At 40.9% G+C, this 27,191-nt stretch overlaps 1 protein-coding gene across 3 annotated transcripts in view; it reads right to left on the bottom strand.

Annotated features, from left to right (window-relative positions):
* Positions 1 to 27,191, bottom strand: part of LOC111147811 (NHS like 1) — a 130,441-nt gene that overhangs the window by 1,881 nt on the left and 101,369 nt on the right. For 2 of the 3 annotated variants that reach the window (XM_022504056.1, XM_022504058.1), the window contains exons 4-7: positions 17,605 to 17,797; positions 13,332 to 13,463; positions 4,190 to 7,432; positions 3,537 to 3,669 (exon numbers count right to left, since the gene is read on the bottom strand). In XM_022504056.1, the coding sequence (XP_022359764.1) occupies positions 3,537 to 3,669; positions 4,190 to 7,432; positions 13,332 to 13,463; positions 17,605 to 17,797 (3,701 nt within the window). The remainder of the gene's footprint in view (positions 1 to 3,536; positions 3,670 to 4,189; positions 7,433 to 13,331; positions 13,464 to 17,604; positions 17,798 to 27,191) is intronic. The other variant, XM_022504057.1, reaches the window with a different exon arrangement.

The raw sequence follows: 27,191 nt of genomic DNA on the forward strand, positions 1-27,191 counted from the left end.
GTTTGCTATAAAATTCCAGCATATGCAGCAGGGAAAGATAAAGAGGATGCTATTGTATATACAGATAAAGAACTGAATTTGAGCACTTCCAGCTGTGGCACCTTGGGCAAGCTACTCATCTATGCTGCAACTTCGCTTTCGTACTTGCAAAATGGGGGTGAGGATACTAACCTCACAGGTCTGTGAGGCTTCAGTGAGCTAAAGAACCCCAGAGTCACAGAGACCTGGGTTAAATCCCACACTCAAGTTACCTTGCTCTGTGACCTTGGGCAAGTTTAAGTTTCTGACTCAGTTTCCTACCTGGAAGGGGAAATAAACAGTGGAGAGCTCACGCTTTACCAATAAAGATGAGTGCAAGTAACAGCTATGGAGTGTCGGGCATGAAGGATGTGCTTCACCAAACTGTCATTCAGGGAACTCCAGCTCTTCCGCCCTGCCACCAGGCCAGGCTTCTGTGCTGTCTGACCAGGCCTGCACAACCAGACACTGGAGAGGATGGGCCCTGCAGGCTGCTGGGGGCTTGGTGCTCCCTGGGTCCTCTCCATGCTTCTGGCCAAAAGGAAGCCCCCAAAGTGGAAGACAGGAAGTGGCGAAGGCTAAAAACAAAGTGTGAAGGGCAGCCAGAGCTGACATGGCACCGGCCCCTTGGAGGCTGTAGAGCTGGGCCTCTGATACTTTAGGTCAATGGCCCTGCTCCGCTGTCAGCAGAGAGCGGCGCTCTGGCACACATTCCTGACCAGCCAACAGAAATAACGTCTCAGCATCTCAGAGCTGGAAATGACTTCAACCCGTCTGACCAGAGAAGGTAACTAAGGCCAAAGAGCGAAGCCACACAGCCTTCTCCAAGAACGAGGACTCGATGCAGTATCTCCCCGCCTGCAGCACGTGACCTCACGACCTCTAGTGGCTCCTTCTCAAGGGCAGCTCTGTTCACCGGATCCTTGCAGGGACCACTTTGGAGCCTAAGTTCTTGTTTGGGTTTTAAAAGGTGAGGGTGTGCTAAGACCCACACATCAAGCCCCTGGCTACCCCTGATTCAAGTTATGGCCTTTAACTGTGGACTTCAAATTAAGATAGGAAATGGGAATTTATAAAAGTTTTGTTGTTTCTCAAGAGCAGCTGCGGCCCGAAAATGAGAATTAAATCTAAACATATGAATTCTGTGAATTCTCGGCATAAACGTATGTATACATGTGTATATACACACGCACACATACACTGTGTGTGTATTTCTAAAGAGGGCTATAAAAAGTGCTCAAACAGTTAACATGGGCTTGAAAACTAATTACTTCAATAAATATAAAAATTTCACACCTCAACTGGTGTTCCACATTTTCCATCTGGCTTTAAATCTGAAGTGAATTAATTTGCATTATAAAATCTGAAGGCTGTGGTACAGTTGAGATACTCCTTCTTTTAAATTATTAGCTTAGTGCTGACAAATATAAAATTAAGCCCTAAAAATCAGACTTCAGATGGATTTTTCCTATGTCTGCTAATACATTATCGATGCTAAAACAGAAATGAGCAGGTGTCCTTGCTTTCTTTGTGATCCATACCCTACTTGGCCTTTATTTCTACCATGTGTACGCAGAATAATAGAGACTGGCAGATTTCCACGTCTGCAGTAGATAGAATTCACTAGTAGGAGAAACCACAGATTTCTTGGTGCCTTAAGAAGCTTCCCAAAGTAAAATATGGATGCGAACTTTGGCATATTTTTTGGAAAAGCACATAGTAACTTGGCCCCACAACAGTTGGGTTCCTCACTGAGACCAAGTAGTTAGTAGACAGAGCCATCAGCAACACGTCTTCTCTGGGGACCGCTACTATAAATCTATATGCCTACGTGTTCAGCAACCCAGTGCATTCCAGACTAAATGAAAGACGTCGAGTCTTGGAAGAATTCCTAAGAGTTAAATTCTAATCGGTTTCATTTAATTCAGAAAATATTTATTAAGTGCTTATTATGGGTCTAGCACGGTGAGAGTTAGAAACATCTGTATAAACTTCTAGAAATGCCACTAAAGTTGGCTTCAAAGCATGTAGCATTTTCATTTCACTGTTCTGAGAAACAGTTTCATAAGCAGCTACCTCTTTATTTCTTTTTTCCGATTGGATTGTCTGATTTTTTTAAATTTAATTCAATTAGCCAGGATATAGTACATCATTAGTTTTTGATACAATGTTCAATGATTCATCCGTTGAATATAACACCCAGTGCTCATCATATCACGTGCCCTCTTTAATTTTACTCAGCCATCAGACAGGATGAGTATGTACCATTTACCTCATTGATTTCTAATGAGATCAAAGATACCAGTCAGAAAGACGATGTTGAAGAGGCAGTCTTTAGGGTCTTTGGGGATATTGTATCAATACTAGAGTCAAGAGGTAAAGAACAAAATTCTTGACAAACACCTAACTCCCTCGCTTGGTTCCACCGCTCCCCTCCAAGTTAGATATTTATATGCTGCACGGGGAATTTCAAATCAGGACAGTCCTATGTTTTTCATCTCACACAATAGCCTTTTCAGTTAAATTCCAAGAAGGGAAAACAGTCCTGACACAAGGTAATTTACAAAGAGAATCAAATGACTCTATGGGCATCTTTGTCTCCGGAAGAAGAAAAGGGACCTCCATTCAGTGCTGTGTAAGGCCTTGGCGGCAGAAGGACATTCATAAGAATTATCTGAAAATACTGCGGCAAAGAAGTCGAGAAGGAAGCAAAGGGTTTATACAGCATTGTGTTTCAAAGTACTTGCAACATGTACAACCTTATCAATCCCTACAACGACACTGTTGGGAGTACAGGCTGTTTACAACCAGAAAAAAGGCAGTATATAGTTTTCGTGCTAAATTATACTCACTCTCTAAGGCGACCACATGTAAAAAGTATAACAACAGTTCAGGCAGTTATTTTGAAAAATTTACTCTACATTTTTTTTTTAAACCCAACAATTTCTCGTGCCAGTAGATGGCACTAACAGTATACAATAACAACTTTAATTCCTTCCACTCTGCTTTGAAAAGATTGTACTCTTGTATTGAAACATTTAAGTAGCCAAGACAACTGCACTAAAAAATCCTGAAATTTCTGTAACACAAAAATAATTTTAAAAACAAAACAAAACAAAACACAACACACCCTTAGGAAAGAAGTCCTGTGGAGCTGGTCTGTGTAGCTTATGTCCACAAAACAGCCTCGTTCATCCTGGACTGGACTACCCATTGCTCTAATCCAATTCTTGTAAATACTCTGTCATATGACTGACACATTGCATGTCTTGCCAGCAAGCGCAATGCCGAGCAGAAGGCACCACATGGAGTCTCTGTCCCCCATATCATCATAAAAATCAGTGGAACAAAGTAAAACAGAAATTGGAGTCAGAGGAAATAAGAATACAGAAAACACACCAAAAATAAATGATCGAGCTAATGGGTGACAGGAAAACACTCAAGGAAGACAAAGTGAGGAAGCATTTAGAAAGGTAGACTCGTAAAGATCAAAATTAAGAGGAAGGAGTTTTAGATACCTGTGAATGGCTGCAAAAAGGTCTTCTGTGGTCCGGGGTCTACTGGGGGTCATCACCTCATCACTCCCTTCTTCCCTAAGGAAGTCACCGGCTTCGGAGGAAGAACCAGCTGTGTCAGGCTCTGGCACCCCAGCTAGAAGAAGCAAGCACAGGAAGCACAAGTGACTTGAATTTCAGTCTTCAGCCAGGCTTCCCAATATGCTGTCCCTGCCATTCCTGCCAACAGAGGACCACAGGACAGGCAGGCAGTGGGGTCTGTCATTTTGATCTTCCATTCTGATCAGGAGAGCCAGAGCTCATTCTTTTCTGTTAAGTCTAGAACTGCTACTGAATGTGTCTTAAATCTTGTTGTAACATTTCTCTGCAGCTCTCCAGAAGGGAGACTACTACTCCTTGCTATTTAATACCCTGTCTGCTGCAGACCACCCTACCCCTCTATTTTCTGATGTTCAGGAAGCAATAAATACCCTGAGATCTCCATTTTTTTTTTTTTTTTTTTTTTTTAATTTCTTAAAATGCCTAGTTGGTAACCTGAGTGTGTGGCGGCACCGGCAGCCCACATGCTGCTGGCTTTCCCGGGGACACACACTAGGCTTCTCTTCTACAAGGGCTGCATATGGTCCAAGGGGAAGGAGAGAGAAAAGCATACTCACGCCCTCCGTCCTGGAGCGACAGGCAGCTCTCCACGCTGCCTCCACCGTCTGCACGGTTCTCGGCACCTGGCTCCTCCCGCGTTGGGGCTGGCGAGACATCGGGCTGCACCATGGGGACATTGGCTTTCACTCTGTCCGGGGACGCGGATCCTGCGGCTCCTCCCTCGAGAACCAAGCTGCCAGAGCCCGTCTCCTCAGCACCAGCCCTGGCTCTACAACTCTCTGTTGCCTCTCCCCTCGTGGGGCTGGGTGATGCTCCGCTCACGTTCTCCGCGGGCTCCGCTGTGAAATCTCTCTGCGGAGGCGGCACCACGAGGAACAGTTTGGGCTTCTTGGAAATGGGGGGCGGCTTCCTGCTGGGTGAAGGGCCGGGGGGCTCCTGCAGCGGGGCGGCCCTGGGGTCCGGGCCAGCCTCGGACTCCTCAGCGCTGCCCGGGCTGCGGCTCGGGAGGCCACGCTCGGCTGCACTGTCCTGGTGACCCTGACTCAAGCTCTTGGCAGGAGTCGGCGGCGAGCTTGTCACGGAGGCAGGCTGGCTTTCACTCTCCATTTCATTTATGCTATTTCGGGATTTCATGAAAGCAGATGGCTTTAAATGATACTGGGGAACAACCGGAGTTAGTTTTTCCTGAGATACTTGTTCATATAACAGTGCTTGCTCGGTTCCTGAGTTCTTTTTCACGGGCCTCAACTGTACCATCTGCAACGCTTCAGTGGTTATCAGGGGCATGGGGGGTCTGCTGCCCTCCTCCTTGTTAGGAGGCTGCCGGAAGGCCTCCCGGGAGCATTCTGACTGGCCAGATTTTTTCAAAGAAGGCCTGGCATCTTTCATCCATTTGGGGTCAAGGGGTGGGGCAGGCGGGGGAGCTGAGGAGGGTCCAGAAGCGGGGGCAGGCGGCAGGGAAGCAGGGGCACCCAGAGTAAGGGGGCTAAGTGCCCTGGGGGGAGGAGGAAAGCACGCGCTGGTGGGGGGAGAGAAGGGAGTGAGCACTTCTGGCGGCGGAGGGGGGAAGAGGGGAGACTGAGGCAGAGAGCCGTTGGGGGAATCCGCTAAAGGCGGGGGAGGAGGAAGGAAAGGAGGCTTGTCCGCAGGACAGGGTGAGGGAAGAGAAGGAAGAGGGGCAGCGGCAGGGGGAGACGCCAGCACCGAATCCAGCTTCTTCATGGTCCCGCCCCCTTCCGTGGAAGTGTTGGAAGACAGAGACGTGGACGAGGAGGAGATGGAGATTGAAGATATCAGAGAGGACTTCCTTTCTGGCACCTTGGGCTTGGTCTTCCCCTTCCCGTTTGCTGGTGACGCTGACTTTAAAAACACAGGCACTGGGGTGAGTGCTGTGGGTGTGTTGGACTGGCTGGAATACCCACTGGACGGAGAAGTGACCCTGTGGGATTTCTCCGGCGATGTGATCTTTGGTTTGACGGAGCCACCAGGCACTTGGGGCATCACGGTCCTGGCTCCGTCGTGAACATGGTGGACTGGCCCGTTCCCTGCCGGCGCCCTGCTGCCGGCCGAGCAGCCCCCGCCGGCGTGCCCAGGGTCTTCCTGCATGCCGGTGTAGTCAATGTAGTAACCCCAAGGGTCCGTGTACTCGGACTTGACGCTGCTCGTGTCGCTCTGCGACGGCGTCGCCCCGCACAGGGAGTAGACGTTGGGGGTGGTGGCCGAGGTCATGCTGCTGCCCCCGCTCACCGTGCTCTGGCTGCGGGAGCGAGGCAGCCAAGGCTCTTCGAAGTCACTGCAGGGGCTCTGCGAGGGTGAGCTGCCGCCCTTGCCCGGGAGGTTCAGCTGCAGCGAGTGCTGGAGGGAGGCGATCAGGCTCTCGTTCAGCGCCTGCCCGTTTGACTGGACGCCCTTCTTGGGAATCCTGCGCAGGGAGTCCGTCCTCGAGGGTGGCAGAGGCGGCTTCTTCGCTTTTTTCAGAGAGATATTCCGCGAGAGAGACTTGTCATGGAAATGTGACCGGTCCCCTTGGTTTTTCTGAGCTCTCCCATCAAACACGTTGACCACACTGTGCCTGGGGTTCCCAAAGCCATCGCAACTGTTCTGGTTTCCAGATCTGCGTCCTGGGTCAGGCTGCATAGACGTGTAGTAGCCATCGTGCTCCTCTGAATACAGGGACCTGGCATCATCTTTGGTGGATGTCTGGTCCAAACTGCAGCTGCTCACATTACTCCCGGGAGTGGAGTAGCCAGGAATCGCCCCATGTGCCTTCAGTGGGGATGCCTGCCCGTTACCAGAGGCACTGTATTCCCAGGGCTCAGAGCTGCCGGGCCCCGTACCTCCTGAGTAACTGGACTCACTCTTGCCATCCACGTCCTGGGCATGGGCTGGAGAGCTCAGGTGGTTTTTACAGTTATAGCTCATGGCTTGGGATCCATTCTCCTGATGTTCTGGAGTATTTAGAGAGACCGCTGAGTCACAGAGCGACAACAGTGTGGTTGCACCGGGGGAATGAGGATCTAAGGCCTGTGAAAGAATGCTGGGGTGACCCTCTGTCCAGTTCCCACTGGGAGGCTGATGGTCCTCCTTACTAGCATGCCTGGAGAGGAGGTGGTCTCTGGATTTTATCTTTGTGTACGAAGAGGAGCTGGTAATTTTGCTGTCCAGCTGTCCTGAACTCTGAGCAGTATGAATAATAATAATCTCCGAGGAGGAAGAGAGTGTGGCATTTGGGATGATGCTGGTGGAGTAGGTGGCGTGAGGAGAGACCACACATGCTGGGCTGATTACATTCTCAAAAGGCCTCAGCGCCTGGGACTTGGGCCTCAAAAACATTCCAGTCATTGAGGCTCCTCCTAAATGTCCTAAGTTTTCATCATCTTGTGGGTGATTGCTGTGGTAGGCGTAAGGGCCATCCAGGTCTTCTGTGGGGCCCAGGGCACCCAGCCGTGGCTCCAGGGACTGAACACTCGCCCTCGCCCCAGAACGTGGGAGACTGTGGAAACCAGCATCACTGTTGAGGCGGGAAGGGAATACAATGCCCGCAGAATCACTCAACACAGACATGTTCCCAGAGGAGCCTGAGAAGTGGCTCATCTGGGCAGCAATGCCTTGCCCCTTCTGTGCCCTGATTCTTCTCATAGAAGGTGGTACAACTTTCACTTCCTCAGTCTGACAGCTGGAGTCCCTGGTTTCTGAGCGCTGTCCCGCAGACTGAGAGCTATCAAGCCTTCCTAGTGTAGAGTAGTGGTCTGGGGTGTACACTGAGTGACCCCCAACATCATCTTGGCCCGTGCCTGATGCTGGAGATAAAGCAGAAAGAGGCTTGTTATCTAAAAATATCTTAGTTCATCACCTGTACCCTCCTCCCCTTCTTACCCTGTTGTATTTAAAAATATATATATATTTTCTACTTGATCTAGTTTCTTTTCTCCTGCAGGCACCAGAGTGAGAGTTTAGTTACTGACAGCTCCTAAAGTAAAAACCTTTATTAGGAATTTCATGTATGTCTCTTGATTTGTACTTCAAATCCTCCTACAGACTAAGGGCTACATATGGAATTCTCAGTTACTCTCTTTGAGATCAAGGCTGAGTGCCTGTTGGAAGATCTACTTCTCAAAGAACGCCCTTTTAGTAAAGATTTCAAGGTGGCCTGTCACCCACCAGGTTACTGTGCAGGGCGTCTTGTCAAGCTGTGACCATCTTTCCCAAAGACAGATGAATGGAACGGTTCAACAGGAGGCTACAGAGACACTATTTACAAGGGATGTCGGTAGAGAACAGTGTTAATTACATTAATTTTTTATGTCAGAAGGAAATCCTAAGGAAAAGTGATTTACAGGCCCATCTGTGTTTCAACCATTCCATTATCCATCTTACACCACTGTCATGTGTCTGTCAGTGACATTCAAACTCCAGAAGCAATCTGTTGTGTTCCGGTGGGGGAAAGCAGCAGGAACTGAGCCAGTGAGCATTTCCTCAAATTATAGTTACTCATTTCTTGGAGCTTTACAACCAAACTGAGAGTAGGTATATTTAAAGAAAAGAAAAGAAAAAAAAAAAGGCATCAAGAGGGCCAAACTGAGGGAAATGGATGAGAAACAAAAACAAAAACAACCCTAAAGTGTAGGTAACAGTTTGATTTCAAGCTACCTAGAATGGAACAGCATCTTTAAAAAAAAAAAAAAACAAAAAACAAACAAACAAACAAAAAAACCATAAACTGACAACTTAGCCAAAGTGGAGAGAGAGGGGAAAAAAAAAAAAAATCAATTCATGCATAGTAACCATTAGGATACATTAAATCTTGAAAAATAACAGTATAACCAGTTTTTTTCTACATTGTTTCAAAAACTTAAAAAAAATCTCCAGCAGGGGTTTTGCTGAGCAATGCAAGCTGAGTACTTGCCTGCATCTCGGCTCACTTGGGTGAGGACGCTGGTGGTGATGGGATTCCTGGGAACTCCCTCCCTATCCCACGTGAATTAACCACTGTCCCTGGCTGGCTATAAAACGCTTTGCTCATCTGAACAGCAAAGGATATTACAAATATGGCAGCAACGTTCTTGTATGAACCACAAAGGAGATGTCACCCTATGAGGAATAAAGCATAAAGTGCCTGTTCCCTCACTTGTGATGATGGAGAATATTTTCATACCTGTATCTTTAAGCAGAGAGCATCTATTTCCTTCCCCTACCCTCTGCCAGGCACACTCACTGAAGACAGACAGATACATACACATACACATAAGGTTCTTCCCTAGAAAGAGAGGAAGTGGGCAGTGGGCAGGAGGAGGAGAAAAGTCCACTTTGAGGAAAGAAAACAAAAGATAAAGTTTTTGCCACTTGGGATTTCTGAAGGGGGAAATTGACTAGTTTGGCTGTATCAGTTTGCACCAGTTTGATTCCAAATACTCAAGATACCTTATTCCATTCAACAATGGATTTTACTAACTTTTTCTTTCAAAATTGCAGTCGTTTTTGCATGAGATCAGTGGTAGATTTTGAACTATCTGTAAGAGCCACAAACAATATACTGATTCTCTCTCAGTTAACGATTTTGAACATGAAACCATTCTAGGCTCCTGAAAATGGAAATATAGCAATTTGTCCACCATCTACGGCCCAGCACAACTTTCTTATTAAAATAATGATTTTTTTTCTTGGGGCGCCTGGGTGGCTCAGTGGGTTAAAGCTTCTGCCTTCAGCTTAGGTCATGATCCTGGAGTCCCAGGATTGAGCCCCCCCACCCCGCCCTGCCTGCCTCTCTGCCTACTTGTGATCTGTGTCTGTCAAATAAATAAAATCTTTAAAACAAAAACAAAAAACAAAAATAATGATTTTTTTCTGAAGACCTTTAAAAATATACGTAAAAAATAACTCATATATCATCGATCATAGGGATCACTGAAGTTCCATTCCCAGAACAGAGCCTCTAATATTTTCATAGTACAAAAAGTGTCACATATTAAAGGACACAAATAAATGGATCTTGACCAGAATTAAATAACAGAAAGAGACTATGAAAAGAGATGTGCAAACAAATATAGACCTCTGAGGTGTTGTTAAAACTCTTAATAGGATGTATCTAATTATAAAATATAATGTGAAGAAATAATTATATATATTTCTTACTTATTACATAATACTACAAGGGATATCCAATTTTTTAAAAACAAGTAATCAATGAAGACATTGACAATGAAGACAGATATCTACAGGTTAGTTAATTTAAGGTTTAATATGTGGATTTTTAAAAAAGTTGTGTCTGATCTTATGTTCTTAGTACAAACTATCAATAATTATTCAGAAGGGATTCCTTTTATTTTATATAAAGATTTTAGTTATTTATTTGACAGAGAGAGAGAAAGAAAGGGGTGGGGGAAGCGTGAGCAGGGGGAGAGGGACAAGCAGACTCCTTGCGGAGCAGGGAGCCCCCCGCTAGGTGAGATCCAGGAACCCTGTGATCATGACCTGAGCCAAAGGCAGAAGCTTCACTGCCTGAGCCACCCAGATACCCCAAGAAGGGGATTCCTTTAAATGAAGCTTTTTCTGCTTGGGGAAGAAGTACTGTTCTAGAAGTATCCAAATTATTCAGTAACCAAATATAATTATATAACAACAAAATGATCCTATCTCATTCTAGAAGATGAAAACTCACGAGGGGCTGTTCAAGTACATTTCTATGTACATTTAATAAGAGTAAAAAAAATTATGGAAGGCAACAAATTATAAGCCATAAACTGCTTGAAACAATAAATATCATACCTTGACTTAGCATTATTAAGTGGCTCACCTCTAGAGTCCATTATTTATGGATTTTGAAGTGAAAAGCACATAGAATTAAGCACAATCAACTCTCTAGTTAGATTTTTAAAAAATCTCTGGTTAGATTTTTTTAAAAATCCAAATTCCCAACAACTTGGGCAAGTTCTAGTGAATAGAAAGTATCTTTCTTAGTGAATGTCCTTTTTTTTTTTTTTTTGATAATCATTTCTCTTTTTATCTCATTTGTTTGACAAATTCCCTCCATTTTATATCTAGAAAAGTCTAATTTTTACAGAAAATACTAAGTGTTTGTTTTTGAGAATCATTAGTTAGGTAGTACAAAGCTTTGAACCACCAGATAACTTAACAAGTACAAAATATTGGGGAGAACAAGCAAGATCACCCAGAAGTCATAAAATTAAGAAAAATGTATGACCCAAATTTTCTGTTGAATGTTACTGTATTTAAATGTTATTTTCCCTTACTCTATTAATCCTTCCAACTAGCCTCTCTATAAAACTAAAATTGTTGTCTTTTTCTTTTCCCTTCTTTCTTTTTCTTTTCTTTTCTTTTCTTTTTCTTAAAGTAGCTCTAACTTAGATACAACTGTCCCAGATGACCACCAGCTAGGATCCAGGTCACGTCATTGACTATGAAATGACATCAACTGTCTCTTCCTTGGCAATCACAATGCAATGATATGGGGAAAGCTATTTTCTTTCCTCCAGCATTACTGGTGTTTCTATATTACATGCAAAAGAGAAATGAACATGGGCCCTGGGGACTCAATCATTGATTTTAAAAATAAAATTACAGAAGACATGATTTACCTAGCTGATGAGATCATTCTAGCAAGGTCAAAGAGGCAACTAAGTTACTGGCTCCATACTGGTTTGTTTGGTAATAAAAGTGATAAAAATTCCTATCTCTGAGGTTCTAGAAATCATATTATATATATACATGTAGAGAGCTGAGGGGCATAGAGAGAGAGAGAATTCATGTTGAATACTTGTGTGTATATATCTCTTTACCTGGGCCTAACTGTTCTTACACTCTTTGCACAAAGCCATCCAAAACCTACCTATTTGGTAGTACAGCCACTAGCATATAGACTACCTCAAAACATCAACCTTGTTATCTTACAAAGGGTCCATCTTTTTAAAGTCACTCTTTAGGTTAAAGAACATCCCCTGAAAGACCATTTAAAATACAAATGTTACCTGAGTGCTGTAAGATATTAGCCCATTAAGCATCTACTGAACATATGAGTACGTACTAGTTTCTTACATTAGTTATCTGTCACCTAAAGGAGAGAAAAAAAAAAAATAAAGAGTTTGAAAGAATGGGCAGGACTGGCCCAGATCTGGAAGCAGATGCAGCGTCATGAACCAAAGACAAATTTCATAAATCCTATGGATGCGGTCTTGCCTCTGTTTGTGATAAAACCCTGTATTATGAAATAAGATGGGCACCTGTATGCCATCTGGGTCGCTGGAACTACCTAGAGCAAAAGTAAAGCATCACTATTCTTGTCCCACTGTGGCTTCAGTCTGGAAGGTGGAGCGTACGTACTGCAGAACTGGGCGGCAGTAAGAGGGAATACCAGGTAGAGAAGAGCCTTCTGTCGCTAATACAAGGCATTTAAGCAGGGGTGTTGAGAAAAAAGGCACAGGAACAATGTCGGCAGCTGCAATGCCACCTCAAAGTGCTGTAACAGACAGATCACCATGGTGAGGATAAGCTCATTTTGACTCAAAGACTCCTGGGCACGTTCAGAAATAATTATTCTGAGTTTCTAGACTATAAACTTCAATAGTAAATGAAAGTAAACACATCAGGTGAAAGTAACTATAAGGAAATCACTCCACAGGCAGGCTGAAGAGAAAGAGGCAAATTTCAAAATAGGTAGTATTAAGTTCTCAACAGTAATTATCAAAGCAGCTCTCATGCTAACATATAGTGAACATATAGCACCAGGCACCAAGTGCTTCACCTGTCTAAGTTCATGAATTCCTCAAGCCACCCTGTGACATACGCCCTGTTAGCATCAGCACCCACACTACTTGAATGCAGAAGGAGACTCTGAGAGGTCAAGTAATCAGCTTGAGGCCACCCAGAGAGTAAGTGGCAGGGGCAGGGTTCAAATCCACGCAGCGTGGTGTCAGAGCACCTGCCCCTTACCCAGCATGCTCTCTGCTGCCTCTGTAGACATTCCCAAATGGGCCCAATAAAAACCAGAGAGAGGAAGTGAATATAGAAGGATAGGATTATCCGAAGTATATATAAAGATAAGCAGAAATAATTTGAATACATGAATTATGAAGTAAATAACCCTTTCCACTAGCCCCCCCCCAAAAGGGGAAGGTGTCTTTTCTCTGTTTTTATCACAGGTTGGAAAATACTGACCAGAAACCTATGAAATTGTTTGGTTGGAAGCTCTCCTAAGGCACTATCCAACACAAATGACTGCTTCTAGTGTACTGGAATTTACTAAATATCCCCCACCACTGTCTCTTGGGTGACAAAATGCCACCAACGCTGTCAGTATGACTAGTGAGTCTATATTCATAATTTGAAGTCCTAGAATGAGTTTTCAGTTTTATGAAAACTTAAGATCGAAATGAAAGGTAAATTTCATTGTGGAAATACCCGGTGTGCAAGGTTCACAGAGATGAGGACATGACTGTACATTTCCATCATCCCAGTTAACAGTTTTCATGTAAGCTCTTCCTGTTCCCTTCTCCAAATTCAACAAATCATCTGCATGGGATGTGAAGACCTGCACCCACTGCCTCACTCAGGAGGAGAAGCTGTCCCTCTGGGGACACCACACGGCTATCAGAATGTATTGATCTCATAAGCATGGTAACGAGGTTAGCGTGTAATGCTGAGCAGTAACCAGGGGCAACAGAATACAGTTCTGATGAGCCATACCTAGCTCCTTCTGTATGCTGTCAGGGATTCCTGTAATAGTCTTTCTCCTTTTGACTTTCTTCGGTCGTCTTACCAGAGTGTCTGTGTAAATTAGAGACCGCCGAAGGCTGGCCTGGCGATCGAAATTCTCCCCTAATATAGAGTAGTAGAACAAGCAAAGCAATGTTATTTTCAAGCAAGCCGACACCATGCACTTTCTTCCAGAAGCTGGTTGTAAAATGATAAGAAGGTATTAATAATGATGTTAGCCAGTCATATGATGATGGATGAATGCTGAAGGACAAAAAAAGGAAGGAAAGCACATTATCATCATAAGGCTTTTTTTTTTTTTTCATTTCCAGGTGTGTGTCCTTCCAAAGGAAACACCTTGATCTCATTTGCAGACATGCTGGGGTAACAAGGGCCAATCTGTTAATAACACACTTGAAGAGTGATTCTGTGTTATTTTAAAAAAATGGCTCATTTGGAAGTGTTTTACATAGGCCCTCTGGTCACTGAATCTCTCTTAAATCAGCGTACGTGAGATGGCAGTGGGCATATTGGGTTTTGGTTATCTCTTGTCTTATGTCTTGTCCTCTGGAATGATACAAATAACTTATCAAGGATTTCTGGATGAAGAGCTTTTTCTTTCAGTCAGGAAGGCTGACAATTTGGACAGGCTGTGGTTATTGCTATGGTGTGAGATACAACTATCACGACCAATAAAAAGCCTTACAATGATCAAGTACTTTTACCACAATGAGACCCAGTAGCACTGCTGTTGTTAAAGCTGAATTGCTTTCTCTGTTTTATAATCACCTTTTACAATTGATCTTAATTCAGACATTTCCCGTAATTTTGCAATCAAACCTAGAATGCCATATCAACAGGACTTTTTTTTATCTCTACATCGTGAGCTTGTGTGATTAACACACCAATGGGAAACCATAAAATAATACAGTATCAGTTACTGATTGGTCTGCTTTAAATTATTTGCCAGTTTAATTAAATAAACTTCTATACCACTGTCTTTGTTAAATGGTTATTCTCCTCAAAAAGAGATTTTAAAAAATATATTAGGTACACAAATTATACACTTCCATCACTCTTATGTTGTAAAAAATAAGTATGAAAACATTTACTCTTTTTAGCAATACTGATGCACATTCATAGTGGTACAGTGTACCCTCTATTTAAATAGGAATAAACTGCAAATAGAAACTTATCTAAAGAGAAGATAAAAGATCTGAACAATCAAAACGCAGTTCACCCAGGAAGCAACAAACTTAAATAAATACTGGCAACTTTGAAAATGCCTGCAACTTTGTTCCTAATGGAGAAAACCAGAAAGGACTGAGAGAAGACAGTGAGACACCAGAAGGAGCCAACGCTGTGATAACTGCATCACTACGAGAGCATACATGGTGCTCATAAGGGGCAAGTCAGGACTTCCGTGGTCCATGAGTTCCTACGGCAGAGGAAAACAATTTCCTTGTATCAAGGCATTAAGAACAGACAAAACATTGATAGTTTCATTTACCCTCTAGTTTTGCTTCCTAAAAAACCAAAAGATAAGGCATCCAAACTCCAAGGAAATTAAGAAACAAACCGTGAGAATGGACATCGAAGATCTATGCCGTTAAAGGCACCAAACTCTCCATCTTGCATCAGGACCTAAAAGGTCTGTCCCTCCTGGTGGACTAAACATTTCTTGAGGGTAGGAATCATGACTCACATACCTTAGCACCCCCTGTGTCACTCAGACACAAAGTAGGTATTTAATAAATACTTGCTGAGAGGAACTAAGTCCCTCCCTTTCATTGAAAAACAGCCTTAGTCATGGTTACTACTTAGAAATAAACATAGCTAACTCAGACATTAGTACAAAGCCAGTTTGTCAAAACCGCTGAAGCATGTTTACCCCTCTATTTATCTTCCAGGTGGAAGCTTATTATCCCACATGGCAGAATATGAAACCTACGCATAGATACATTTCATTTGAAACACTTTTTTCTCTTCAACTCCTAGAAAATGATGAGTCCCTACAGGACTATGACTAAAGGGATTAAATTGATTTTCCGGCCGGCAGCTCATTGTGCTAATGTTCTACCTCTATGCCTGGCCGGCTTCACTCTGCATGGGAAACAGTATATTTATCGACATTTCTTCCCCCGCCGAACCTGACTGAAAATCAAACTAGACGGTCAATGTTCATCCAAATAAATGAACATATGACAGTTCCCTACGGGAAGCTACATTTTAGTTTCAAAAGTCTTCTAGGGCTTCAGAAATACAACATTTAAGTAGCAGAAGCTATATAACACCTATGTCAATTTGACTGCTGAAAGTGAAAAATTTAAATACAATACTTCTTTATATCAGAATATGAAAAAAAGCATCTCTTCATGAAATGTAAGTGTACATATGTGAACACTTGGATCCAGAAATACATAATTAGGTACTATATTTAATTATTACATTTTGGAAAATGTTAACACGCAAAAGTCAACTGCATTTTGACATAACTCATACTGCTCACTTCTTTATTGTCATTCACCTTTCCTCTGTGATATCTGAACGACTCCTTTTAAATTCTATGTACTTCATATCCACTTACGTCATCAACAGGAGAGAATTAGAGCTCAAAGATATAGCACTGTTTACTGTTTTTACAATGCATTTCATTGCAAATAATTCTTTATTTCTGAAGCTATTGTTACTGTTTTAAATTTCCTAATCTCAGGATAATACATTTATCCTAATTCCATTAAGGACTGTCATATTTCATAGCACAATATTATCTTATAATACTACTGCTGAGGCATTTAGTCATATATAATGTAATTATGTTTCTGCTGCATTTAATCAAATAATGTAATGCATTTTCTTACAGAAAATATGTGTCCACATATTCCACCAAGCAATAAACACACTTTATTTCTGAAACACAGCTACTTTGAAAAATAATCTTAAAAAGATATGACCTAGGTGCCTGAGAATCACATTCGGAAAGATCAACAATGTTAGTTGCTAAGAAAAATGGAATAAAATACTATGGTATTTCTTTAGGCTTAAGTACAATAGGTATGGAAAAATGTACATGGAATTTAAAATAATTCATGCACTTATTTACTAAATTTCTCTGGGATTCAAAATAGATGTCATTTTTATTCTAAGTGGAAGTTTTAAATGTCTATAAGGTTTTTACAAAATCTGCAATAACTATCAAAATGTAAAAACCTTTCTAACAGTGATCCACAGTGGTACCTTCAGAAGTACAGCAAGGGTGCTATGGGTTTTCATCCTAATTTTTTATGAAAATTCATCCTTACCGGTCACCTGTTTTTTGGGGGTCTACCCTATAGATCTTGCTCTGTAAGGACTGATAATCAATGATGATTATTAATAATCTGTTTCATTTGAACACCCTATCCAATGTTAACTCTTAACACATCTATTTTATATTTAGTACACCCTCCCGCCAAAACCACTGACCAATCTTTGTGAGCTCTGGAACTGATAAAGCAGGAAAATTTTGACTTTTAATCTTTTAACAACTCCTCTAAGTTTGTGAAATATTGCCTTTGAGCTTTATGTACCTTGTTATTTGTCCCCTTAAATATCACAGATGATTAAAATCTAAGCATAATATTCTAAAAGAACTTGAATTTCATATTTGGCAATATTCATATTCCAACTTAATATAACATATTCTAAAAATTTTATATTCAGAAGGAATCGATTTTTATTTGAAGAGTGCAGAATTCAAATTTATGGGAATCAAAATATAATTTTGCCATCCTATTAACTTTAAAATTGTTAATTCACTTGATATTATTTTAAGCAATTTTTCCCTTTTTCTACTTAAGACAAAAAGGTAAGAAAATGTATCATTTAGAAATATCACAAAACTGTTATTTCTTCACTTCTATAAATACTATATAAAACAACCCTTTAGAAGGGAAACATGTCATTGTTTTCTTACCCAGGACCATGTTTAGAAGATGTTCTCAAATAAAATATTTAAAGTAAGATATTTTAAGTAATTCAATGAAAAAAAACCACACACACACTTTTGATGAATTGCATGGTATCAACCTTTGGTAACACAGTGTTCTAACAAGCAAGAAATATTTCATATGCACGCACAAGTTTTAATATTCCTTTCACTAAACAAAGAGCAGGAAGCCAGAGTACAGCTATTTACCGCTGATTTATAAATGAGATGCTAAGAGCATGTTAACAAACAAAAGCCCAAGTGCGTTTAGAAACCTATCTGCATAGCAAAGCATACCAGTTATGTTAATGGGAACCACATCAGCCTGGACCGTCTGGGCTTGCTGTCGCATCTTCTCTTCTGGTGTTGGCAAGGGAAGTGACTTAGTCCAATTTGTTTGAGTATTAAGGTCAGAGAAGTCACTTGAGGTTGGCGTTTTAGGTCTCCTGATGGAAATAAGTCTTTCTTCTTCTGATGAAGAAATAGAACACTACAGGGGGAAAAGGAAGAAGAGGTATAGCGTGTAAACAGCTGGCAGAAACATTTAAAAACACGTTTCTTATTTAAAAAAAAATTTTTTTTAACTGATTTAAAGCAACCAAACAAAAAGGTCACGTTTAAGAAAGAAGCAATGGTTTGCAAGAAAACTGTTCTTCACCTTGAGCTTGACCAGTTACATATAAACGATTTACACAGTGGCCTTAGTCTCTAAACCATGAGGACTGCAAAAGGTTTTGCTGACCCACAATATCTTTTCAGTTCTTCCTGCTTTTCCTATACTTACTGTGGTCAGAAAGCTTATGGATTTCATTTACCACAAGAAGCCTAGAGAAACATCATGGCTGTGGCCATCGGTTTTCATTTTTATTAAAATTTTATTTGCTCACAGTAATCTCTATTTCTCAATCTTATTTCTTTTAGGCACTGACTTCAAGGAACACTTCTGAAATCATAAGGCTATTGTTACTCAACTGTGTGTGCTCTTCTGAAACCATTTATATGAAAAAAATCAGTGTGAAATTGTTAAATTCTAAGAAGCTGACTGAAGCTCTCTGCTTTGAGCCTTATCAGAATTCCATGAAAACATTTCTGGCAGGGTCTGTTTTGATACAGACTAACATCCTAACTGGGGAGCCCGTCTTCCATCTTTTTCTTCCCAAACCATCTTAAAAAGCATAAGCAAGAAAGCTGGCAAGCACTTCCTTTTTTTTTTTTTTTAAAGATTTTTATTTTTTTATTTGACAGAGAGAGATCACAAGTAGACAGAGAGGCAGGCAGAGAGAGAGAGAGGGAAGCAGGATCCCTGCTGAGCAGAGAGCCCGATGCGGGACTTGATCCCAGGACCCTGAGATCATGACCCGAGCCGAAGGCAGCGGCTTAACCCACTGAGCCACCCAGGCGCCCCTGGCAAGCACTTTCTGATCGACTTCACGTGGCTGCTGAGCAGCTGGTTCTTCGACAGAGCAGATCCAAGACCTCCAAAGAAATACAGTGTGCTCACAAACAACGATGACCAAATAAGGGTAGCTGGCTTTTGCTGGGAAATGGCAATAACACAATAAATGTCTAAGAATGGCTCTTAGAGTTGAAAGCATTTCAACTAACTTCCACCTGTGAAAATAAGGCATTTAAAAGAGTTTTACTTTTCCAAGGTTCCCCAGGAGTATCTGTGTCACCAGCACCCAAGTCAGTTCAACACTTCCCTCCCCAAACCACAAAGGGGGCTACCCTCCTCACTTCTAATACCATAGCTTTGTTTGCCTATATTCGACCAAAGGGAACCATGGTGTACATTCTCTTTTGTAACTTACTTCTTTCATTCAACATCATGTTTGTGAGGATTCATCTATCTTTAAAAGGCAGGCATTGATATCTTTCTGGATTTAACGCAAGTTTCTAAGAGGACACTGGTAAGAAATTTATAGAAATGTGTCAGTTAGAAATTTCACTCACTTAGAAGAACACTGTCACCACTGCTTATTACTATTGGATTCATCTTATTACAAAATATCTGTTTTTATTCTACAACTACCAGCCCTCCACAAATTTGAAAAAGACTGCAGAAGAGCCAACAGAAATGGTTTGGTGTTGGGGACAGGGTCTAGACTAATAATCTGAAGACTGGAGTCCATTCACTCTATCCTTGTTGGTCAGGTGATCTCCAGGCTATTCCTGAACACTAAAGTTTCCTTTGCCATAGGTTTACCTCCTGAAACCCCCCAAAGAGCTACTCTTAAGACCTCTGGTATCTGTAAAAATGTCTATGACAAATATCATGGAAATGAAGGTAATGGTCATAAAACGTGACTTTAGGAAAGCAAAATCATGAATTGACAAAGTACCCAATTTTTTCTTTTATTGAAAAAACACTACCAATAATAAAGGTGTTGTGGAAATAAATGATATAAATCATAATTAAACATCTCTATTGTTGACTTTATATTCCTGATGCATAAAACATGTAAAATGATATTCAAGTTTCTTTCCCACCAAAGGAAAATGTGAAATAATATTTGTAATTAAACTGACAAATAAATATAGTCAACATGATGAGCATATGTTACTGACATCTGATTATGGTACTAAATTATACCATATCCATTCATGTTTAATCCACTTCTGGGAAAATGGTTACAACTCCTACAGATCCTTGAAAGACAATCAAAGGAATTTTGGGGTCAGCAGCAGTAGCTAAGCCAGAGTGATATAAATACATTACTTCCAGCCTTTTCACACTTGTAACATTCCTGTTAAATTTGACTTATATATTCTCTACCCTTAAGACACAGACCCACACATACGCATACAAAGTAAATTAAAACTAAATTTATACAAGAATTTCATGAAAGTTTCAGGACACTGAAGACTGAGCCTCTACCTAGTAAACTGGGTTACTCCAATTTTCTGATGTACACAGAGAAGTAATTTTTCAGGTAATCCTGAAATATGGCACAAGCTTTGAAGGCCATGGGAAGCACATCCTAACAGTGAGAAAAGTAAAGCCGCAGCTTCGTGGAGGATAAATAGCAGGGTGACATCCTGCAGAGAGGGTTCCCTTTTCCATGCGACATCTACCAAGGGAGATGGTGAATGAAGCACTGTCTCACAGTCTGTGTGCATCTCAGTGGTGCTCATCAGCCCCAGTAACCTACTTTGCTTTTAGTTGTCTGACAGCATCAGGACTGACAACTGATCACAATGAAACAGTCCTTCGGTTTAGTCTTGCTGCCATGGGATAATCACCAGGGATAGCTCCAGTATGACAACTTTCAAAGGTAATCTGTTCTATAAAGTGATCCCTTCATTTGCAAGAAAATTTCCCAAGCACAGCACAGAATAACGTTATATATAAATGTGACTATTATGCAGTGCTTAAACGTACTGAAGAAAAATTAAAGCCAGGACAGTAATGACTTCCAGAACAATCTGACTCCTATTCCTCCTAGTATTTATAAACACAGCAAGGGGCACAGGAAAAAACCTCCTGCATCTCAACAGCAGAACACATCATAATTACTCCAGTAAGGTGGATATTGTAATGCTCTGGCTTATTATGTTAGTCTCTCAACTGGTCTCCATGCTTCTGTCTATGTTGACTACCCTCCCACTCTAGTCTATTTCTCAGAGGCCAGGGGACTCTTTTAAAATGTAAATCTGATCATGTTGCTCCTCTGCTCAAGCTCCCGAACATCCTTACTATGACCTTCAAGGCCCTACGTGATCTGCCATTGGCCCTCTGCTATCTCTGACCTGCTGCTATTCTATCCCTTATCCTACTCCAGCCACACCACCCTTTCCATGCACTTTCTTGTATACATCATGTACCCTCCTGCCTGCCTCAGGGCCTTTGCAACTGCTGCTCCCATCTGCTGACGTGCTCTTCCCTTAGACATCTACATCTTATTTTTCTTCGGGTGTTCATTCAAGAGTCCCCTTCTTGTTGAGGTCTTCTTCAGTATCAGATACTTCTTCAGTATCCCTAAAATTTTAACTCCTCCCCAATATTTTGTTTCTCCCCTCTCTGTTCTTTCTCTTTAGCACGTATCACTTGTATCCATAAATTTCAGTTACTCATCTTGTTTATCTCTCCCATGAGAATTTAAGTTCCATGAAGCTTTAAATCAGAACTGCATGGAGAACCCTTGAAGAATTTTCACTAACAAAGGGTCACCATTTAGTAACTGACTGCTACATGCCTTGCTCTGGGTTGCAGGCTTTAAAGAAATTGGTACCTCATTTTCATCTTTAGAGCATTAGCCTCATTTTATAAATAAGGAAATGGAGCAAAGTAAGTTTACCTTTGGGAACTACACAAGTGAACAACCGGGATTAGAACCCAGAATTGACCCCTCAAAGTCTCTTAAACAGTGTAAAATATCAACCCGGCAATATTTGCAATCAATTACTGGGTTGTCTGATGCAAAGATAAAAATCTCCATTTGTATCTCTTATTTAAGAACAAACCTTTTGCAAATCTATAAAAGCCCCCACGTGTGGCTTAATAAAAGAAGCACTATTCCCCAGAGTGAAACACTAAGCATCAGCACCCTGGCTCTGTCATCTCATAGTTGTAGGTTTTGAGCAACTCAAGCTCCCTGTGTTCAGAAGACAGTAACTCCAATAGCTTCACCATACTTCGTATTAATGGAATCCCTCAATATGGACTCAATTATTTTTCTAAACACTGAGTTTAAAGTTGGCTTGCTTTCAGAACTTAAATGCAGTTTTTAGACATGTCCATTGGTCAATAATGTGCATCAATTCCCCATATCTTAGTCCTGGAAGGAATGGAGAGTCACAAATGAACCAAGAAGCCACAATATCTTGCACCAAAATACTTAATTTAGAAAGGGAAGTCACCAGCCACCCCAGCACTTGTTTTGTAGATTTTGGATGCTGCAAACCTGCATTTCAGAGACTACTAGGCTCTGTCTGGAAATCAGACAAGCTCCCACCAGATGGACAGTGGAGCCTGAAATATGATGTCTTTGGCAGCTGGCCAAGTTATCAAAAAGTGAGCTTAACTGTGAATCATAGACTAGCCCAGGCTTCTTTTTCTTTCTTTCTTTCTTTCTTTCTTTCTTTCTTTTTTTTAAAATCTGCTATGCTCTTAGAAATTAGAAACTAGAATTATAACCAGAGCTAAATTTAGCACTCATGTAGCAATTATTACATGAAAATACAGAACAGATGAAACTATACAGAGCATTATTTAAGAGAATGTCAACATGTAATCCACTCGTTTTTGTAGGACACTTATTCAGTCTTTGGTTATTTTCTTCCCAGAATTACACCTCTCTTTACTCTTGGTTTTCAAGATTTTAGATGGTTTCATAAGGTGTCAAAACTTCTGCAGTCTTTTTTGGCTTGTGCTTCCTCTACCCTCAGTGTATTCAGACAAAAAAGAATCAGACTTAATTCTGTTCTCTCCTATTTTTCTTTCCCCCTCTAGACCAACAACAACCAAAAAAGAAGGGATGGTAGACATGGATCCACACAGAAACACAGTTCATGGTTCATCCAGCAACTCCCATGACGGCCCAGTAGTGGTGACCATGTCCACATTATTAAGTAACTATCTTCCTTTTCTCCCCATCAGTGTATTATTCCATTTACTACAAAGCTAGCCCCTTTATCAATGTCACCTATTGAGTTAAAATACTGTGGATTTCAACTCTTACATTAAGTGATCTTTCCCTTAAAATAACAGAAGATACTTAATTAGAACATAAATGTTTAAAATCTTTCAGCATTTGTTTTTAATCTTTGAATTTCCATAAATGATATATACAAAGTATGTAACATAATGACTATATCAGAACTTACTACCAACCCATGACTTACATAAAATATTACCAATAACCACATCTACCTCCATGTTCCTCCTTGCATCCCCCAAGGTAACCCCTCTCCTGAGCTATGCACTAATCATCCCCTGACTTTTTGTGATGTGTGTACAAACAGGTATAAATTACATGTTTATATTTGCTTTGGCTTTAATAAAAATGGTTTCATTCTCTGTGTTGTGTTCTTATGTTTCTAAGATATAAGAACACTGTTTTTGTGTGAGCCTACAATTCACTCATTTTATGGGCATACATTCCATTCCAATGCCATATTTATCTATTCCCTCTTTTATCGATGAATAATTGGGTTGCAAAAGCTGTTCTTTCTGTCATCTCAACAATTCAGAATGCCCAAAGAGAAAGAGGTGAGGAGGAGACGGCTGACACTACTAACACTCAATTCCCCCATATACTCCCCATGGGAAAGCAGGAGCTCTGGAGCCACAGATCTGGATTTGAATCCTGGCTCACTTTTAAGGATGCTGAGGGTGTTCACTGTCATGACTGTGATGGGCTCATGTGTATTAACATATGTCAAAACTTGTTAAATTGTATAATTTAAATATGTGTATTTATTTTACATAAACTGAATCTCAGTAACACTGATCTAAAAGAGAGATTTCAGTTTCAGTATCTTAAAACTATGTGATCTGAAGCAATGATATCATCTCCCCAAAATATAGTTTCTTCATCTGTGATTGTGTATAATCCAAGCTACCTCTTGTGGCTGCAGTAAGTACTAAATAGATTCACATACAGCATTAAGCCTAGTCTTTGGCTCCTCAACTTCTCCGCATGCTGGCACTTGATTCCATATTGGGAGATGATAGAAATATCAACAAGACAGGAATGCTGTGTCCCCATTTAGAGGGGAAGGCAGAAGTGAAGAGAGCCTTATTCCAGTGTAATGGGATGTTTACAACAAGAGAAACTGGGACAAGTTACTAGAGACACCCTCACTGGTCTGAATGCATAAAGGCCTGGAAAAATGACCGTCCCCAGTCCTCTCATTCCTGCAAGACACAGAGTAACAAGGTGTCCCAAATTGTAGCACACTGAACACACGGAGCTAGCGGACTCCTCTGTGTTCCCACAGTGCCCTGAAATGACTCACAAAGAGAGGCCCAGTACAAATGACTGCATCTAGAGGTATCATGGGTTTTTTCCAGACCATAAACCACATGAGGCCAGGTACTATGTGTACGTACTGAGGCCAAGGAGCACGTAAATGGTTTAAAAAAAAAAAAAAAAAAAAAAACAAAAATCATGAATGAATGACTATCAGACAAGTCAACAGTAGAATGAAAAATGACAATAGCAGGCATAATGAGACGGAATTTGGTTCATTTAATAACCTTGCCCTTTTGTTTCACCAACATGGCACAAGGAAAAGGAAATGGAGTATAAAGTAAGAGGCTTTGCACTCATGTCCTCCCTGACGCACTCTAGCCATGTGCTCCTAGGAAAGTAAGTAATTTCATAAATTCTGAGTCTCAGACTTCAGATCATTAAAATGATAGTAATGATTACAAAACACTTCTTTCACAGGAGTTCCCATGGAAAAGGAGATATACTGTGTAAAAAGTTTGGAAAATGTTCTAAAATGTTGTACCGTTATTATAAAGTTAATACTAGAATGACCGTTAGTAGCTCTACTTGGCGATAACCTACAAAGACAAAACCACCAGAATTTTTTTAGTAGTTGCTCAAACCTCTCAAATTCATTGCTTTAGGCAAGAAATTCTATGTGGGTGGAATAAGAGACTGAGGATGACGGGGAGAGTGGCCAAATGTCACTGTCCATGAAGTCATTTTCTTTCAAGTCTGGTTGAAAAATCAAGCAGTTTAATGATACTGTACTAATCATTACTTGAGCATATTCTGTGTGCCAGGCACCAGCGAAGAATTCCATAAACCTTAATTCATTTCAACCTCACCACATCCCTCTCCAAGGTAGGTAAGGTAGCCATGTAATTTACTATCAAAGCCAGAATTCCTTAGAAAGTGAAAGGGGGTGCTCTGAATAATTACACACGCTAGCAGCTGTAAACCAGTCCTGTCCTGAGCAAACCACAACACAGGGCTTATAACTCTTTATAGTGTGGAAACTGAAGCTCATGGAGAGAAGCAATTTACGCAAGACTACTCGGCTTCAACAGGTGGAAAAGCCACCCCAAATCAGTGTTCTCAAGCATCATGTGATATAAGCCTCCCACCTGTGCACTTACAGAGCAAGGCTCCTGTCCTATTGTCTTCTTCAAAGTCCTTCTTTGATTTAAATATGCCTCATCAATGAGGACTAAAACAGAACCTGAGATGCCAGTTCAAAGAATAACAGGAAATGGAAAATCTGGGGTTCTAGCAATACTATTAAAGACAACCTTTTATTGCTATAATCCCAGTCTAATTTATGTGTTTGGGGGTTAATTTTACACAAGAGATTGAGTAACCCATGACTGACATCCTTTCTTTTGAGACAATGGGGCCTCTATGAATGTTTCCCTGATGCAGTGAATCTATCATCAAATACAACCTCCAACAACGGCAGTTGAAGAAATGCCCTATCAACTCACAGGAAATGTTTTGCCATCTCTAACTGAACTTCCTTCAAATACCTGAAAAACCTGTTTGGTAGTACCTGGTACACACTGAAAACTGAAAGAAACAAAAACCCTCAAGACTCCACCCCTCAAGACTCCACCAGTACTAAAGCAATGACTGACTCTCTGATTTCACAGTTGAGGGAAAAAAAAAAAAAAGGTATTTTGTGAGATTTCTAAAACCCTTTGCAGACAGCATTTTTCAATCAGCAGGTTTATATATAACTTCTATCACTGGATATGTTAATTATTTTTCTTGTTACACTTTGAAAGATACATATAGGTATCATTAGCAAAACACCATTCCTTATACCAAGAACAGGAGTCCTACTTCGTAAATGTTTTGCATTAGGATAGACTGTAGAATAAATAATTCTCTAGAATAAACACCCAGAACACATGTCCCCTAGGTTTTCTGTTCTAATTTAGGTGTTTAGCCTTTACCTTATTAGTAACTCTCATTTTAGAAGAGTGCCTCCATCCTGGGCATGTAATAAATGCTTCATATGGTTGAATGCAAATTAGATGCTTTTCACTCTATATGCTTCTTTCAATGTCAGAGTATTTGTAGCCTAAAGCACTTGTTAAAGTCTATGTAGTCCACTGTTCCCACCATACGGCTTACCAAGGAAAATACAAACTGAAGTATTTCCCCAGAATTTACCCTCACATCGACGTCTACATAGTCTGTATCTAAAATAACCCCAACTGTCAGAGTGACTTTTAAGAACACGAACTGCACTTAAGGGTCTTGGTCTTAACACGGAAACCATAAACTGCTGGCTGGGAGCCCCTTTTATAGTTACTGGACTCCCATGAGATTTTAAATGCCAACTTGGTCATATACCATAAAGATTTAGGTCTCCTCCTGAACTTTATATTCTATATTTAACATTCTGTCCCACTGGTCTGTATACCCAGGTTCCACACTGAGTCATTCCTGACTCTTGAATACCTGGTGAGGCCAGTTCTCCTTTCTTAGTGCTCCTCGACCTTACAGCTTTCCTAGCTTTGACCCTTAAGATTCAGCCTCTCTGGTTCTCTGTTCTCTCCCTCCTCTTCCCTTCCCCCAAATTAACTCTAAACCAAACCAAAACTAAACTAGTCAACTTCTTATTGGTATTGTGTTAATTTTATAAATTAACTTGGACAGAAATGAGTTTTTTGATACTGAGTCCTCTAAGAGCATAAGTCTTTTCATTTATTCAAATCTTGTGTTCTTCTACAGTATTTAAAATTTTTTGCACAAAAATGTTACACTTATTCATTTATCTCTACTTTGTCTGCTAGCACAACTTATGATTTTTCCTACATCTTATAACTTTCTTTTGTAGATATGAAAATTATTGATTTCTATACATCAATTTCATACCTTACTCTGTCACTGAATTCTACTATTGATCGCGGTTTCAAATTTTTATTTTCTGGATTCACCAAG

Source organism: Enhydra lutris, unplaced genomic scaffold (genome assembly GCF_002288905.1).
Source record: "Enhydra lutris kenyoni isolate GAN:26980312 unplaced genomic scaffold, ASM228890v2 scaffoldscaffold17, whole genome shotgun sequence".
In the NCBI taxonomy this organism is placed as follows: Eukaryota; Metazoa; Chordata; class Mammalia; order Carnivora; family Mustelidae; genus Enhydra; species Enhydra lutris.